Source organism: Triturus cristatus, chromosome 8 (assembly GCF_964204655.1).
Source record: "Triturus cristatus chromosome 8, aTriCri1.1, whole genome shotgun sequence".
In the NCBI taxonomy this organism is placed as follows: Eukaryota; Metazoa; Chordata; class Amphibia; order Caudata; family Salamandridae; genus Triturus; species Triturus cristatus.
Genome location: NC_140591.1, coordinates 1,652,957,787 through 1,652,977,031, shown reverse-complemented (window position 1 = coordinate 1,652,977,031; position 19,245 = coordinate 1,652,957,787). Strand labels below are relative to the sequence as shown.

The window sequence follows — 19,245 nt, the reverse complement described above, 5'->3', positions numbered from 1 at the left end:
AGCCACTCTATATCTCCTTGCGACTGCCCTGGAGACCGCAGGAGCTGAAAAAGGCTTGCGCCATACATCCAGCACAGGTTCCATAATAGCCTCATTAAAAGGTAACAAAGGCTTCCAGACCGCTGTAGGTGAATGCAGCACCTCTGTAAGTATATTAGACCTGAACTCCGTGGATGGTAACTGTAGGTCCAACAACTCTGCAGCTTTTCTGATGACCGCATGATACGGCGCTGCATCTTTAGAGGGCTCATCTAATGGTGGAGTGATTTCCCACTCTGGAGACAAATCCAGTCCACTTGCCTCCTTCAGTTCTTCAAACACCTCATCAGATTCGACTAACTCTCCCTCTTCAGCCTCTTCCAACAGAAAGCGTCTCTCATCCACCACTCTCTGTGCTTCCCTTCTGGAACGAACCCGCACCAGCGGCGTCGGCGGCGCCGTGTTGGAATCCGTCGGCGCCGGCAGCGGCATCAAACGCGGATCCGCTGGAGCAGCCGGCGTCGAACGAAGTCGAGTCGGCGCCAGTGAAGAGGGCAACGGCGTCGATGTTCTTGGCGCCGGTAGCTGCCAAGACGGCGTCGCCGGAAAGAATGGCATGAACGGAGCTTGAGGGTAGACCTACGGCACTCCCAAATTGAAAGCCATCGGACCCATCGGACCCACAGGTGCACCAGAGGTATACATGGCCCTTGAAAACACCCCGTACATGACATTAAGATAATGCGAGGGGTCCTGACCTGGACCAGGGAATGCAGGATACTGGTCAGGCAGCACCGGACTCGGGCCTGACGGCGCCGACGGTGGTACAAGCGGCGTCACAGTCTCACCCGGAGCCTGAAGATCCTCACCCGGGGCCGCAGACGTAGACGGAGAATCAGCTGGAGCCGGAGATGGAACCGGCGTCGGGGATGATACCGGCACCGGAGATTCAGCCGGAGCCGCCGAAGTCACCGGAGAAGAAGGAGCTGGAGGTGAAGCCGGGACCGGAGAAGGAGACACTGACTCTCTCCGACATCGAGTAGGCGACTTCGACTTCGGAGCCGAACCTTTGTCGGAGTGATGATGTGAAGAATGCCTCCTCTTTTTCTTATGCTTCTTACTTTTCGAAGCATGCCCCGAAGTCGACTTGGACGCCGACCTCGACCTCGACCTGGATCCAGACCTCCACCTTCCTCTTTTTTCCTTCTTCTTCATCCGAGCGATAAAGAGCTTCGCTTCTCTCTCCTTGAGAGCCTTCAAGCTCATCCTGCGGCAGCTGGAACAACCACCCACATCGTGGTCGGATGAAAGGCACCAAACACAGTCCTCGTGTGGGTCGGTAATAGACATGTGCTTGCCACACTCTCGACAGGGCTTGGAACTCGACTTCCTTGTCGACATCTTCGAAGAAAGACAGATATATTCCAGAAAATACACAAAGTAACAGCTAAAGCTACTAGTAACGAATCCCGAAATCCGTTGGCGTCGTCGGCGCGGAAAAAAGGGAACTGACGTCATCACGCCGACGAGGTCTTCTTATGGAGCCGGTGACGTCAGCGGAGTCGCGAGCGGAGCCGTGTCTCTGTGACGTCGTCTTCGACCCCATCGGCGTGGACTGCTACAAAAGTTTCCGAATGTTGCTGGCGCAGGGGATATTCACAAGGTGAGGAATCCACTGGCAGATGTATCCATCAGAACATATACACCTTGTTTAGGCCCCGGTTTGGCCACTATAAATATTGAACTGCTAAAACATTAGCGGGGGAAAAGGAGGAAGTTGGCTCTAGTCCCAGGTCCATAACCCTTATGTGAACTGGGAACCTCCTTTTGCCGGCGTGCAAGGGGGTGATTGTACCCAACTGACAGTTGTACATCTGTTCATGGATTATGGACCTGATAGTTTCCTGGTGAGGAAGTTTTCAAGTTTATTGTCAAAATCTTAAAAAGACAAAAAAATCACAATGACAGTTGGATAAATGAATCACACTCAAGAGTATTTTGTGTTCCCAGGTGGTGTAGGAGTTCCTTCCTACAGTGGGGTAGAGAGGGGGTAAGTGACGGGGCAGATTAGCCGTAGTGGAATTGTCCAAACTAGAACCATTGTGTCTCTTTACTTGGACGTGGCAGACATGCTATGACTTTTGTTGCCCTTCACGAGTCTCCAACACCGAGAAAGTGTCATAGAAAACAAGATGTTCTTATCTTTCCTGCAATACTTTTTCAGTAATTAGGGATTTCCAGGAAGGAAGATTAGTCAAGGGAAAGTTGAAGCATTACATGAATACACCTTTTGACTCTGATGCGGCTGGATGTGGGGGACATTTAGGTGCAGCCCTAGAATCAGGGAACACTAGAAACATGTGTTACCTTTAAAGAGGTTACACAATGTTGCCTTCAATTATAAATATATAGAGAATAGTAAAGATTAACAGAAACATAGCACAAAGGTCCAGGACAATATATTGCCTGTAGATCAAAAAACAAGACTACCTATTTTGATCCTAATGGAATTGGAGAGATACTAGTTGCATAGACCATAAAATAACAAATGGACCAATTATGACCATTTATGACTCCTCTAAAAGAGAATGGATGCCATCATATGACATGAACTCGAAGAAAACAGGCAGATAAGAGACTCTAGCAGTAGATAATCATGCAATGTTAACTTAACTAAGACCTGATCTCAGTGACCCAAAACAAAGAAAAGAGTCTCCAGCAACAGCTATTGCACCGTGATAACATAATCAGGTCTAGCAGCCAGTACCCAAAGGAATAGATATAAGAGACAAGCAGCAGAAATACCATAATCGATCACCCTACACAAAGATAAAATTCAACAGAAGCAGATAGCCCACAAAAGCATAACTAAGACTTGCCTTCAGTGACCAGACACACAGAGATCAATACACTAAACCCTAACTGTTATATGATGGCACAATATAATCAGAGCTTGCCTTCACTGACTGAACAAAGAGACCAGAGATACCAGTTGTAGATGCTCCACAATACCGTACCCATAAATAGTGATCGATAATGAAACAAAGATCGAGATTCCCCGTGGAACACACTGATCAATGACAGTGTTACCAGGATTATGGGTTAGTAGTTTCACTATCTAATCAACTCAGGTGCCAGGCCACATAGAAACCTGTGACTCTGAGAGGGCACAGGGACAATTTAGAAACTTTGAGTTCCTCTTACCTTCCCACTCCGTTTGCAGGTGTTGCTCCTTGCTATTTCCAGATGGTTCCTTAACACATCCAATTGGAGCTGGTAGGCCCGGTTCTCATTTCCCACATGATCTGGACTTTGTGACACTGCAAAGAAACAGGTGACCATCAGGGTGACATGCATGTGACATTCTAGTTTGGTTGCTAACATTTACATGCAACAGTAGCACATATCCATTAAGTACAGATCATCTAGGACATGCCTGATCAACATGAAATGTCTGACGAGCTTAGAGAGAGGTTTATAGTAAGACCTGGCCAGCAGAAAGAATTCGACACAGATAAGGAGCACTGAACATATTTTTTGTTATCATGAGTAATAGTGAACAAAAATGTTTACTTATATGAAATTTGGCAGACACTGAGAAACAATCTAAACTAAAATTGTCCTGTAGGTTGTGTGAGGCATATGCCATCTCCATGGCTACTTTTGTAATCCTATGCTTATGTCCTGTGCATAAACTCATTCCAAAACAAGTGGTTGCCCTTTTGAACTGCACTTAGACCTATTAAAACATGGAGTATGTTATTTATCTTAATTATTTATTCAGTGTTTTATATAGCGCAATCATGACCGAATGTGGGTATCAGAGCACTTCACAATTCCATAACATTAACTTTCAACAGCAAGTTTAACAAGTCCTTTAAGCAAAATTACCAAGCATATATATATATATATATGAATTTTTGAGTGCAAGACATTTGAACTTACAAAACATACATGTCCTAATGATTACTAGAGATCGACTTGTATTATAATAGTACGTGACCTAGATATTACCCTATAAGTATCCAGTCTGCTGTCAGTTATGGGAGGAATGTGCTCATAAGTTCTCTTCTTACAGCAAAATGTGGGTTTCAGTAAAAGATCTCCGGTGCTCCGAGAGAATCTGCTGTCTCCCGATAACGTAATTTTCTGTGGAGCTTTCTTGTGTATTGCTTTGTGTGTGATACATGACATATTTGGATTCTTGCTTCGTAAGGCAGCCAATTAAGCGCTTTCAGATGTGGCGTGATGTGGTCAAATTTTCTAGAGCCTGTTATGAGTCTAGTCTTGTAGCTACATTAAGAAAAGCTTTTAGCTGGGCTGTTAAAATCTTGGGTAGCCCTGATAAGATTGTGTATCCGTACTTAATCCTAGAGATGACTAATGCGTGGACTGCCGTTTTCAGGTCTGATGTTGCAACAAATGATTTCAGTTTTCTTAGATAGCTCAGATGGAAGCATGCATTTTTGGCCATCGTGTTGATGCGAGTTCGCATGTTCAGGTTCTTATCTAGCGTAATTCCTAGAGACTTGGTTGAGTCCACTAGACTCAGATTACAGTTTAGCTCAGTGACCATCTTAGTCCATTACTTTATCCTCGCTAAGATTTTCGGGGGGGGGGGGGAGGAATCCGAAGGAATTCTGCTATATGTGAGTTTTGCTTGAGATGATTATCAGTTAGCCATTGAACGGTCCTCTTTGCCTGGTTCATCATGATGATCCCTTCCAAGGATGTAAACTTGATATCATCTGCATACATGTGAAAGGACATCTTTGCCTGCTGTACAATTTCGGTTAGTGGTTCTACATTAATCCTGGGCGCAGTGCTCTGCTCCGGCTGTGGAGTGTGCCTAGTTTGGCCTACTTCGTGATCTGCGAAGTAGGCGTAGGGCAGGCAGGCTACGCACACCCATGGCGTAGCGGAGTTGCCCGCCACCCGCCTCCCTCCCGCCCTCTTTCAAGTGCAGTGACTGTTCCAAAACTTTTAAAACCAAGCTTAAAGTAATTAAAATAACTGAGCTGCGGCGTCCCGGGGCTCCCTCTTCCTTCTCTATCGCCGACTTCTTCCTCACAAATGCATCCGCGCATGCGCGTGCGTAGATTTGCCCCCACTCCGTGATGCTCCGCGTAGCCCCACTACGCCCACTACACCCAGGGTTATTCTACATATAGATAGAATAGTGATGGGGTTAATGTTGATCCCTTTGGTACTCTATTTGATTTGAGGATGGTAAAGACAGTTTTTGATTCACCATGAATCTTTGTGATCTGTATTCTAAGAAGAATTTAAACCATTCTAGGACTATTCCCAAAAATCCCAACCTTTCCTCCAGCCGGACTAGTATTTTGACATGGTTTACAGTGTTGAATGTGGAAGATAGGTCAAGCAGAACTAGGAGACAGGTTTTATTGCGGTCTAGAGCAAGTAGAGCATCATCCACTATGTGTAGAATTGCTGTTTCAGTACTGTAATCTAGTCTGAACCCCGATTGACAGTTATTCAGTAGTTTGAATTCAGTAATGTGTTGGCTCAGTTGTTGTTGAACACATATTTCCAGTACTTTGTCTAGCATGGGAATGTTTGTTACTGGTCAAAAGTTGTTTGGGTACAAGGGGTTCTTAGTGGGTGTTTGTAAGATGGGAAGGACTTGGCAATATTGTAGGCAGTCTGTTAAGGATCCTTGCAATAGCAAAGCATTAATAATCTTGGTCCACAAGGGGATGAGCAAATGGTTGGTTGTAGACCAACATTTTGAGGGGAGAGGATCCTTATAGTGGTTGTTCATTTTTTTGGTCAATAGGGTTTTAGCAATATCTTCGTGATTATATAGCTTGAACTTTAACCACTGAGTATTATTTTTGGGTGTTGACTGATCGGGTTGAGACGGATGCATAGGTAATGTGCTCTTTGGGTTCGAGGAGTTATCAGCAGCTTTCTTGAGCTCGATCTCCAGGGAATTAGCTTTGGCTGTAAAGAAGGATGACCATTTCTCACAGCTTATTTTTGATTTTGATGTTCTTAGAAAGGATTTGGACATTCTGTTAGATTGTTCTTTTAACAATTCGAAAAGTTTACTTGGTCTGTTTTTTGCATTATCAAGTTCCCTTTTAAAGAAGACTTTTTTTGATTTTAGAATACTTTTATTGTAGGTGTTTCTGGTCTTTCTTAGCAGTTTTAGTTGGAGGGAGGATGGGTGTTGCTTCCATTTTGTTCTGTTAGTCTTAGTATCCATCTTTCTTCATTGAGCGATCCATTAAAAACATGGGTTTTTATCTTTATCCGGTATTCTTTAGCATTTTAAAGGGGCTATGTCATCATTTATTTTTGTCATTGTGGTGTTGTAGTGTTCTGTGAGATCGTGAATGTCTGCCATGTTATTTGGAGGTTAAAGTTAAAGTTATTTCTTGCAGTATGCTGCTAGTTTCTCTATATTAAGGCCTTTTGTGTCACAAACCCATGGTCTTGGTTTGACTGATTGTAAAGTTGGTTCCCTTTTTAGGTCGAGCATTCGAGACCTCTTGTTTATACTTTAGTATATACTTATATATTACTATATACTTAAATATGTATGTATTTTGTGTGCTCTGGAGATCAGCCTTAATAAAAAAGAACCAGTAGAGGTCAGTAAAATACCAGAATTGCTTTCTGTTGAGGGACTTTCTTCTTTAAATTTTTCTGGCAACGCCCTCTATCTAACTTTCTTGATAGAAAACGACCAGCAGAAGTCACTAAAATACCAGAATCACTTTAGCATTCTCTAGATTCCAGTCCATAGAAATTGTCTTTCACGAGCACCCGTAGACAACAATATTTTTTTCAAATCTTGTATTTTCAGTGATATGACCACCGAAGGCCTGATTTTATATTAAAAACAGAGCTTTTGGATTATACCATTTCTTGCTGAAAGGCAATATTTCTCTCCATGTGTTCCAACACCTGCTGTGTCACGCAGTTTGGTGCTTACTTTCCACCATGTTAAAGAACAGTAGATGTTTCAGCACTCAGGCTAATGTGCTGCATAGCTAAATACATATAAGGTCCAAAAGGCAAGACCGATTGCATTTCAAATGCTTGTTATGTACGGTATTTGGAAGGTAATAATGTGTGGATCTGACCAATCGCAAGGAACGATTGAGATTGTTTCAACAGCTTTTTCTTTGGAGATGATCTAATCTAGTGTAGAGCCTTTTGTATGGGTTGGTAGAGTGCAGGCTTGTGTGGAAATAAAATTGACAATTGTGCCCCATCATTAACCTGTTTCTGCCTGGTAGCCATTTGCCTCAGACAAACACCCATTTTGTGTGTGACATGCTCTCAGCAACTTGTCTGAAAACTGTCCTTCACATCCCCATTGAATCTTGCACAAACCCCTGCTCCTTGTGGTCGAGCCAATTCCAAGAAGCCTGCCTGTGTGCCTTCCCCCAGTTGTGCCAGAGACTCAGCCACATCCTGTCCATTGTTGGTAACTCAGCCTGTCACACCAGCTGCCCTGTGACCACCCCCAACTGAAAGAGGAAGCACGAGGTTAGGCCCTGAAACCACACCAACTAATAGAGGAAGCACAAGGCTGTACACTGTGAACACACATTTCTGTGGTTCTGCCAATTCCCAGAACCAGCAAGATAGTTCCTGTTTTACACAAGATGGTTGACTCTAAGCCAGAGATAAACCCCCGAATGAGTAGGGGCCTTCAACTGAAAGAGAACACATTTCCACACATCACATGCCCTCTCACGAGACACAAGACACTCCCCTACCTTGACACATCTGTTGGAAATTACTGCTTGTCACTTCCCTTTTTCTTGTCACTTCTCCTTTCTTCTTTTGCCTATTGACTGAAAACTGTATAAATATTCTGATGTGTGAATAAAACTGCAGACCACTCCTGTACCCGCTTGGTGCTGGAGCTCTCCCCTTAACTCGAGTTACTGGACCTTTATTTTACTCGAGCACCACGGACTCCTCTCTTTGCTTTGACTGAAATTATGATTATTAAGTATAGAAATTCTGAGATGAGGTAATATTGAATTAATTTACCACATTAATTGGCGCCCGAACGTGGACATTCCCTTTTCCCCACGCGCCGGCGATATTGGACCCGGTACTGTCCCCTCCTGACCTTTGACGGACTTCAAAGTGCATAACGCGGGGAAATCCCCCTTCCTCCTCTGGATACTCCAGGACACTTCATGTATGCAAAACATGGTGTCGGTGCAATTATTTATTGTGATTTATGGGTGGATTATACTAAAGACCTAGAACACAGATATAGATGGCCTGAAAATGGTACTTTTGACATGGAATGTATTATAAAATTAGAGGAACAGTTGTGGAAGAAAAAGGGAGTCCGCCAGTCACAAAGTGACTCGGTGGAATTATGGAGAAAAGAAGCCCATAGGAGGCAACAGAAGGAATTGCATAAAGTTGAAACGGGTAAGAGAATGTCAGAGCAGGCCAAGAAAGAACAGTTACAAGAAATAGGGAAAGAAGTAGTTAGTGAAAGGAATAAAAGGGAACAAACAGCCATTTCTACTGGTTTTTATCCTGTATTGCCATCTGCACCTGTAAACCTTAACATTGCACCACCTAAGACACAACCTACCGCCCCATCACCAGAGGATACTTTCACCAATTTCCTCTTAGATACTCCACCTCCATATGAGGTTCCAGTAATTCAACACCCTCTGCCTCCGCCACCCTTTTTACAACATAACACACTACCTCTCACTCCAGAAGGGGGTGCCGTAGGTCCAGACCCAGGTAAAACAATTCCCGACAGCCCCTATGACCCGACTCCGAGCAACACAGGGGAGGCGGGCCGAATAAGTAACATACTTCATGACTCCTGGGAAGAAATAAGACATCTACCAGCAATTGACACGTTTCTTCAAGCGGCCTCTGAGTTTCTTCGTACTGGAGAGAACTCACGAACCATTAACGCTATGACTACAAGAAGATCACACCCTGTAAAAATGCACATGTATAGGTTCCTCCTTTGCTGTTTCATAAAACACATACAAGTAGAGGAAAGAAATGTACCAGTTTCACTTTTTGACTTATTAGATTCCGCATCCGACCACACTAGTCTAGAACTTATAAATGATGCACTAGACAGGTTCACCCGTAATGTGACCCGTATTCTGCAAAACTTGCAAACAAATGAAGAGAATAAGAAACTTGAGGAGGAAATTACTGAACCTACTGAAAAAGTCCTACCCGTTCGTTCTTCCGCCCCTAATTCACGAACACCCCCGCCTACATTCCTCCAAGGTCACTCTGAACGGTCATCTCCAGATGAGTTATTTGAAAAAACATCTAATGCATTAGACTACTGGTTAGACCAGGAACCTCCGCTTACACCGGAGGAGGTGGAAATAGCCAGAACTGCGACCCTATGGGCCTATGGGCCTCTCAATATAAGATATATGACAATGATCTCATAGCCCAACTTTTTCTAGCATTACCACGCTCACATCAAAGATTAGCAAGTCTCTACATGGTACAACATCTAATCACACTCAATGACACTCATTTTAAACATGATCCAAGACTCGAAGATTTTCTGTCTGACTGCGCTGATAACATGTTCCTCCACAATAGTTCAGTTTTTCTCAACACACTTATAGATTTTAGACAGAAATACCAGAAAACGACTGAATATAAATCTTTCAATAATACTTTTTTTTTTTTGTTTGTTTTTTTTAAAAGTTCCAAAACCTTTATTATCACCTTACACAGTCATACATCTCACGCCTACAACCTCACGTGCCGGCACCAGATAACACTTCCCCACAGATTTCCCCATCCTATACACAGCCATGTAGCCGACAACCCGGAGGTCCGGCGGCAAATATCTGTTTATCAAACAGGACCGCAGAACTGTGAAATGCACCATGATCCCCGGGCAACGAGCTGAGCACCATGTCCATTAGGCGCAGCTGCTCTGTGCGCTACCTGCAATCCGGAGGCGTGCATGTTCAGGAGCAGAACCCCCTGCAGCAGTCCACAAGCATCGCACTCATGAGGGGCAAACAATCCTCTACAGCCCCTAGTTCAGCAACCACCTGTACCTGGTTCTCCCCTTCAGCGGAGGCGGAGTGTGCCGCCAAATACCCTTTAAACGGGTCCCAAATGTCTCTAGCTCTGCTATTTAATGGTTGCGTCTCAGCGTATATAGCACTCTGCTCCTGGCAGTACAAGAGATCCTCTATCCATTCCTCAAATTTCGGCGCTCGCCCTCTGCCCCACCGACATGCAACTCGCCGCTTCGCCAACAATAGTGCAATGTTCCCCAATTTGCGAGTCATCTTAGGTATCGATACCGTATAGCCCAACAGCATCATAAGCGGATCTAACTCCACCGTATCCCCCAACATAGCCGTCAATGCTGTATGCACCTGCAACCAGTAGTCAGCCACTCCCGGACACAACCACGCCAAATGCAAGAAATCAGCTCCTTCCGCATGGCACCTCTCACACCTGTCATTGTCCGAAAGTCGGAATCTAAGCTTTTTAACTGGCGTGTAATACATTCTCTGCAAGAACTTGTAATGGATAATACGCAGTCGGCTACTGGAGGATATCTGGGAGGTGAGCTCACAACAATACGTCCATTGCTCCTCCGTTATGTCCCTGCCTAGCTCGATTCTCCACTGCTGGAGTGCTCTACAGTCCAACCTTCCACTGTGCGCTCGAATACTGCTGTATAGTTGAGAGACCAAATGCCTACCATCCGTAGACGTAAGCAGGACTTGTAGAGGCCTCACTATGTCGGGTTCCTCCGGGAAGCGCGGCAAAATCTTCCGCAGCCCCTGCCGCAGCCAGACATAGTAAAAAACATCCAGTGGAGTAGGCCGATATCCACCAAACAACTGCTCTTTCGTTTTGAACCGACCACTAGCGAAGAGATCGCCCCAATGCCGAATTTTTATTTTAGCGCACAGCCCCTGGAACCCTCCTTCCTGTAACAGCGACAAGTCCGGGTGATAAACCAGCGGCAATGTCGGAGCATACATAAAACCAAGCGCCAGACGACGTAGTATTCGCTGCCACGCATCTACCGTGCACGGCACCGTAGTGAATGGCGTGTCAAGTGCGCGGATTGGGCCCTGCATAATACCCGTCAGTGGTAGAGGTCGGGATATCCAGTCCTCCACCGCCAGCTGCGGCAGGAATGGCGTAGGTGCAAATCAATGGTATGCAAAGTGGGCCTGCGCACTCAAATAATACTCTAGGAAATCAGGAACATCAAATCCGCCATAGTCGTACGGCCGAGTTATAATCGACCATGCCAGTCGAGGCTGCTTACCAGCCCAGAACAGGGCGCAGTAATTCGGAACGCAACGTCCGAAAAAAATACGCACCCGGATAGTACGGGATGTTCTGGAAAAAATATAAAAAGCGAGGTAATACCACCATCTTGATCAGCGAGGCCCTGCCTGCCATGGTAAGTGACAGAGACACCCAGCGAGTAACATCCTCTGCCAGCTTATTTATGGCCGTACCATAACTCAGCCGCAACGTCTCCTCCCGGACCTTTGAAATCTGAACCCCCAAATATCTGAGATCCGCCTCACACCATTCAATCGGGTAGTCCAGGGGAAAGCGGCCCACGGCAGGCGTCAGGGGAAAAAATTGCGACTTCTTCCAATTTATTTGAATGCCCGACAGGCGCCCAAACACCAAAAATTCTCGGAGCAGCGGATTAAGGTTAACCTGCGGATCCACCACGTACAACGTTAAGTCATCAGCATAGAGAGACACATCAATCTGCCGTTGGTAACATTTAAAGGCACTCTGCTTATGCAATTGTCGGATACGGCATGCCAGAGGTTCGATCGCAATAGCAAACAGCAATGGGGAGAGCGGGCACCCCTGCCTGGTACCCCTAGTCAGCGGAATCGAGTCAGACACCTCACCATTAATTAGCACTCTCGCTTTCGGGTCAGTATACAGCAATTTTATCCATGCAACAAATATTTTGGGAAAGCCCATCCTGTACAAGATAGCAAACAGGTAGTTCCACTCAACCGAGTCAAATGCCTTGGTGGCATCAAGAAATACAGCCGCTACGGGCAGTTCCGGCGCTATCGTATTGATCAAGGAAAAAAGCGTACGCAAATTGCTAGCAGTCGAGCGACCCGGGACAAACCCCGACTGATCTGGAAGGGCAATTTTAGTCATAAGCAGAGAGAGCCTAGTGGCCAGTACCTTCGCCAGTATCTTTGCGTCACAATTGATTAGAGAGAGCGGCCTATATGAATCACACTCTGCCGGGTCTTTACCTGGCTTCAACAGTGAGGTAATCAGTACCTCCCTCATTGTCCCCGATAACACTCCCACCTCCAGTGATTCCTCATACACCTCCCGAAGCACTGGAGCCATGACATCTATATAGCATTTATAGAATTCCGCTGGAAGTCCATCAAGCCCCGCCGCCTTACCATTACTCAGAGACATAATCGCCTCCCGTATCTCATCCAGTTCAAATGGAGCTCCGAGAAACTGCCTATGGTCATCGCTTAACCAACATAACGCCACATCATCCAGAAAGTCCCCAAACACCGCCTCCCCACCACTGCGGGCTTCATATAACTCCTCATAATGCGCAGTAAATTGACCTAAGATTCCCTTCGTATCTTGATGTATGGTCCCTCCCTGCTCTCGTATCTCTAATATGTGTGTGGGTCCCCGTGAATGCCTAGTAATCTCCGCTAAGGCGCGACCTGGTCTCTCTCCTTCGCAATATCGGCGGGCTTGCCAATATCGGCCCCTGAATTTGGACTCCCTATCTGCTTCCTGCTCGTAAAGCGTGAGCCGTTCTCGGAATTCCTTATGGATCGGACCCATCGGTTCCTGGGCCATCCTGGTTTCCAGCTCCGCCAGTTCCGACTCTAATTTGGTGAGCGAGCCTTGTATTGCTTTTAATACACCAAAGCTCTTAGATATGTAGTATCCCCTGACCGTCACCTTAAACGACTCCCATATGGTCTCAACACTGTCCACCGACCCCTTGTTGCGGGGAAAAAACTCAGCTATCTCATCCCCCAATTCTGCCTGGAACACCGGATCCAATAGTGCCGTGGGTTGCATACGCCACCTGGGTGCTGCCCTGCCATATCCTGGGATTGCCACCTGTACCAATACCAGACAGTGATCCGAATACGACCTCGGTAAGTGCGTCACTCGACCTAAATCCACCGCCAAGCCAGTAGATAGGAAACAGTAGTCAAGCCTGGCCCAAGTGTTGGCATATGTTGTGAAGTGTGTCCCCTCCCGGACCCCAGCATGCACAAACCTCCAACTATCTACGAGTCTCCCTTCCGCCACTATTCCCGCCATTGCGTCCCTCGCTCCCTTATTGTATTGCGGGCTACCATCCGACCTGTCTAGCCCTGAGGTCATTGTGAGATTAAAATCCCCCCCCCATATAATATGCATGGAACCCGTGTTCAGTATCTTGCCCCATAGGATGGTGAAGAAGGCAGGCGAATCCACATTTGGCCCATAGCAGTTCACGATTGTGACCGTATCAGTTCCAAGTCTGCCCCACAACAAGACAAATCTCCCTTCCTTATCCGTAAGTTCACCTAGCATCACAAACGGCACCGCCTTCTTGATCAGTATCGCCGTGCCCCTGGCATACCCTGAATACGAGGAGAAGCTCCGTACTGACGCCCATTTGCTTGCAAAAGTGTAAGTAGCCCGGGGACTAAGATGTGTCTCCTGTAACAATGCGATTTGCACCTTATGCTGTTCCAGATAAGCCACCACCCTCCTACATTTCCTTGCGTCATTTAACCCCCGGACATTCCAGGTTGCAACAGTGACGTGTGTCTTGCGCGCTTTGTCAGCCATGCGTCGTTAAACTCCCAAGATCCAAAGTAGCCACCCAGTTCTGCATGCCATGACCACCCCGGATACCTACCGCCCAACAATAACCCCCCTCCACCCCATCAGATCGAATATTCAGAAGTGACCCTGTCATTAGCGCATCATACTCCAGCCCACGCCCTCCTCCATGGACAAATAACACACACCCGGTGCTAAGCTCTCTCGCCCATTCTGGAACTACAAACATACAAACCATAACAGCATCCCGTGTTCCCACCCTCCTCCCACTGAAGCAAACCCCAACCTGCCAGTCCTGTATCCCCCCCTTCCCGCCCACAATTGCCCCAAACACCAGGGCAAGTACTCTCCCCAACCCCCAAACATGTACTAGGGTATTTCCCATCAGGAAGCGAATCTAGGTGGCACCACCAATTCCCTCCCCAGAAACGCCAGCCCGACCACACATTGTGCAGTCCGGCTCGACGAGACGAGGAGGCGTCCGGCGCTAGAACTAGATCCACCTGGGGCCCACAATAAGCAAACCACTGCCTCCCTTATCAGCAACCAACACTGTGCCACACCCTGTGCAGCCTTAAAAGGATTCTGCTGCTGCGTCGGGGCCCCACAACCCACTGCCACCTCCCCATGCTCGTAGCCCCGCAGCACCCAGGCCTAACCAACCCCCAGCGCAATGTCTCACAGCCAGGAATCACAGTCTCAAACCACGGGCAACCCCCTCATCTGCCCATGTGGTCTAATATGCCAGCTACGGTCTCCCCACTCACAGTTCACCATCCACCAGCTCCTCACGCCTGGGGTCCACGTCGTTCTACGCTCCAGCCTCTGATCTGCGGGAGCGCTTGTACTGTTTAATGAAGTACTCCACCAGCTGAGGATTCGTGAAGAACTTCTGTCTCCCCTGGTATGTGACCCGCAGGCGCGCCGGGCAAAGCAATGCGTAATCCATTTGCAAGTCTTGTAGTTTCGCCTTAACCGCTATAAATTTCCGACGTTCCTCCTGCACCATCGGAGTGAAATCTGGATACAGCGTGAAGGAGTTGCCATCATAGTATAACGTGCGCGTACTCCGTGCAGCCCTCAAGGCGGCGTCCCGGTCGCGATAATTGAGCATCCGGGCGATGATCGGCCTGGGCGCCACTCCCGGCTTAGGTCTGGGGCCCAGGGCTCGGTGCGCCCTCGCCACAATAAATTGGGGAGAAAAAGCGTCCGATCCAATCGCCGCCGCCAACATCTTCTCCACATATTCCTCCATTTTGCCCACATTCGTCGACTCCGGAATACCTACGATGCGTACATTATTCCGCCTACTTCGCGCTTCCAAATCCTCATCCTTAGCAGCGATGATGCGCAGCAGATTGTCCATTCTGGATAGCTGTGAGGTGTGTTGTGTCACCGTGTCCTCAGTGTCAGATATCCGCTGTTCCGCCCCCGTTATCCGTTCCTCTTGGACGTCCAACTTCTGCACCACCGCATCCATACGGGACGACATTCTATCCACTTTATCAGCAATCGTCGCGAACCCCTGACGCATCTCTCGCAAGACATCTTGTAAATTGGGCGCCGCATCCGCCGATCCTCCCGCCATCACCGGCGGCTCTGCTGGACCACGAGTCTCCTCCACAACCTTGAGCGGCTTCTTACTAGCCTCAAACGTGAGTTTGGGCTGTCTCGCATCCGTCCTTCCCATCCTGGTCTCCGGTCAGAGCGCTCCGCCAGCAGCAGCAGACGACCCCTCGGGACCAGAAGCGGCGCCGATGCTCCCTCCGCACTGCCCTGGAGCTGCTGTCCCACGGCACACAGCAAGCACAAGCTTTCAGTATAACCAAGCGCAGTGTAGTAGTCCAATCGCCACCAGCTGCACCCTCCGCGCACTCTCACCAGTCTCCGCTGATGGCTGGCAGCCGCGCCAGATCACCAGGGAAGCAAGCCACGTGCAGTCCGTTCCACCGTCCTGCCCGGCTCACCCGACCTCCTCAGCGGCCACTAGCGAGGCCACACGTTCCGCAGTACTCCCAGTCACCTCCTAGGTTCTCAGCCGCACTCACGGGCCTCCAGCTCCTCCAGGCCCAGTGTCCCAGCATAGTATCTTCTCACTCGCCCGTCAGTGCTCCAGCCCTGTCTTCCCCGGTGCCTGGGAGACCTCCGCTCCGAGTCGTCCGCAATGCCCAGGACAGGGGGTGAGGCCGATACCATTCGCCCCCACACCGGTAGTCCAGATGTCGCTCGACTCCCCCAATGCACACCGCCACCGAGCGCAACTCGAAAGCACGCTACTCCTGGGAAGTGGCAAAAACCGCGCTCTACCAAAGCGGAGGGGGGGGGGGGTGGGCCTCCCCATCAAAGAGCGTCTCCAGCTCCTCCAGCAGCTCACCGATCTGCCCCACTCCGCATCCACCGCTAAGGCGCCGTGTCCCCCGGATGCGTCTGTCCCGGTCACAGCGTCCACGGCCTGCAGCCGTTATCGCAGCCCCGGCCTCTCCTGGCAGCTTGATCCGGCAATGCAGCCCTGCTCTCCTATGCCCCTCTCACGCCTCCGACAGCGAGGCGTCGTTCTCCGGCACCCCTCGTCCGTTTTCTCTCAACAGCGGCCAGTACCCTCCGGACACCTCACCGATGCTCCTCTCTCAATTTCGGCACCCAGGTGCCCCAAATAAGGATAATTTAGCGGATAATTACCGCCGGACAGCGGGAGCCCTACGCAAAGGCTTCCATTCGCAAGTGCGCCACCTAGCGCCCCTCCATCTTTCAATAATACTTGTGGACCAATTAATAGACTTCCTCAAACACGCCAGTTCCCCATGAGAGAGGTCCACCCCAGAGCTGACACGAATGGCGCGCTACAACGCGTTTTTATTTATGTACCCTTGACAAAACTTGAGTTACTAAGGATAAAAGAGATGGTTCCCTCCCACTCAAAGGATCCTGATGGATTCTTTAAAGAATTAGGAGATGTATTAATGATGGGAACATATACTCTTTCTGATATCACAGCAATTCTGAAATTATTGTTGCCATCGGGTATATATAACAAACTAAGAGAGAAAGATTGGGCAGTAGCAGGTGAACACATTAGATGGACCGAATTTCAGAATGACGAAAATACTAGAGTAGCAGGTCAAGGTATAGGAGACAGACTAAAAGCACTTCCTGGCACTATTTTAAAGGTGCTACCACAGTTACTGACAGTGAAAAAGGAGGACTGGGATACCATTTCTACAAACAGAAACATGGTGAAGACATAGGAGATTATTACACCAGACTTGAAAAATGTTTTGCGGTAAATAGCGGCCTTACGCCGACAAGCGAAGCTTACCCGCATCTGTTTGTTTCCAAATTAGTAGACAACGCCTTGCCAGCTATTAAGGAAAGAGTACTAAAAGTAGAAAGTACCTGGCAAGCACATACACCACCACAGGTGTTACAAATGCTACAATACCACCAAAATCGCATTAGGGATGAAGAAGAAAATGATAAGAAACGCATGAAAGACACCAAGATGAAAACGTTAGTAGCCCAAACTGCACCCCAGCGCCAACAGACACCAGGTAGCCAGACAAACGTGAAGAGCACTTATAATTATTGCAAAAAGACGGGACACTTCGTTAAAGACTGCCCTGTCTTAAAGCACAATTTGGCTACTGGTAAGACACAAGCCTCGTCCATATCAGCCAAAACAGAATGTTTCCCAAGGCAGTTCAACACCTTCAGTTCCACCGACAACACAAATGGCCCAAATGAACATTATAGACAGCGACTACACTGAATACTACCCAGATTTTTCATGATGTTGCTCAGGGAGAGAAGATGACAAACTGCCCCTGTGACGGAGTCGACGGAGGTCAGGACACAGATAGGGAAAGTGACCCTCTATCTTTGTTGCAGAATCAGGACTGGCCCTTTAAAGAAGACGCGGACTCTGAGGAGGCGGAGTTTGCCCCCATGACGTCAGCCTTTGTCAACCTATCCTGAGCCTCAACGACTCTGAAGAGGGACGAGCCGGAAGACGCCAGCGCGGAAGCCGTGGACAACGAAGGAGAGTCGAACGAGAAGCCGGAAGAGAGTAGAAGACGGGAGCACACCAGGGACGACGGAAAGGACACCGGGAGCAGAGCCGAACCGTCAGGAGAAGGGCCAGGAGGCCGAGTCCACCGCGCATCGCCCAGCCACACTTCAGGAGAAGTGTGGCTACCCCAGGTACGCAGGAGGATCCGGGGGCTTTTCTCGTTTCAAGGGGGAAGCGGGTGAATTGCGGAAGGGCTATCCAGGGGGAGGGTGAGGAGCATAACTGCCTAGGGTTGTTTCGCCTGAGGGAAATAAGGTTATGATATATCACTCTTGGTGGCGGTCCTTGGTGAGCTGGCAATCCCCGCACTCCCTTCCCTAAACAGAAATAGTCTCTGTGAGCGTCCACCTAAAGCCCTGTTCTCTTTTTGTTTTGTTAATGATTTCACCTCCATTGCCGCCCGTGAGGAATACCGGAGAGCGCCGAAGAATCGGGAAGGAGGGGGGAAACCTGCATGAAGGAAGACCCGGATAAGAGCTAACTGGACTGCTATACTCTGTTTACTCTTGCCTCAATAAACCACCTACGTAAACTCACCCTTTGTATTGGCTCCTTCCCTTCTTGTCCACTCTACTGGGTGACAAGTGGCGAGCCAGATAGGAGTGCTCCGTTAAGTCCAAAATGGAGAACCTGCTATTTCAAATGAGGGAAGGACAAGCCAAACTGGAATGGGCTGTCGAACAGTCCACAAATCAAGCAGACCAAGACAGGATAACCTTCTCCACCGCCATCCAGACGCAAGCCGACAGCCTATCGAAATTGGCTGAAGCTTAAACCCAGTTGCTGGCCACCATAAGCCAAACGAGGTCTGCCGCTCCCCCAGGCGTGGTGGTTCCGCTTCAGAAGTATATACCAGGAGATGACCTCTTAACATTCTTTTTGAATTTCGAGAGAGCCGCTAGGGCCAGCGCATGGCCTGGAGAGAGGTGGCCATTCTATTTAGCCCCCCTGCTGACGGGCGAAGCCCAAGCTGCTTACCAACTCGCTAACAGAGATGGGACCGGTACTTATGGACACATTAAGCAGTTTGTGTTAGACAGGTTGGGGGTGGATGATGAAAGTCATAGACTGAGGTTCCGCCAGGAAAGGGGTACCCCAGGAGACACGCCAAGGACTCTCTTCTTTAAACTCAAAGACGCTGCTGACAGATGGCTGAAGCCTTTAGAATCATCAATGGAAGATGTTATGAACAAGGTGTATCTAGAGCAGTTTCTAGAAGCTTTGCCCTATGGAACCCAAAGGTGGCTCAGGCAACATGCGGGACTGACACTAGAACATGCCATTGAGATGGCTAATTCCTACTCTCGGGCCCAATCAAGATATAAACCTAAAGAACTAGACAAAACAAA

At 48.2% G+C, this 19,245-nt stretch overlaps 1 protein-coding gene across 3 annotated transcripts in view; it reads right to left on the bottom strand.

The window, feature by feature from the left end:
- Nucleotides 1-19,245, bottom strand: part of LOC146808495 (transient receptor potential cation channel subfamily M member 2-like) — a 1,799,999-nt gene that overhangs the window by 1,147,496 nt on the left and 633,258 nt on the right. For all 3 annotated transcript variants that reach the window (XM_085623580.1, XM_085623581.1, XM_085623582.1), the window contains one exon: nt 3,184-3,299. In XM_085623580.1, the coding sequence (XP_085479706.1) occupies nt 3,184-3,299 (116 nt within the window). The remainder of the gene's footprint in view (nt 1-3,183; nt 3,300-19,245) is intronic.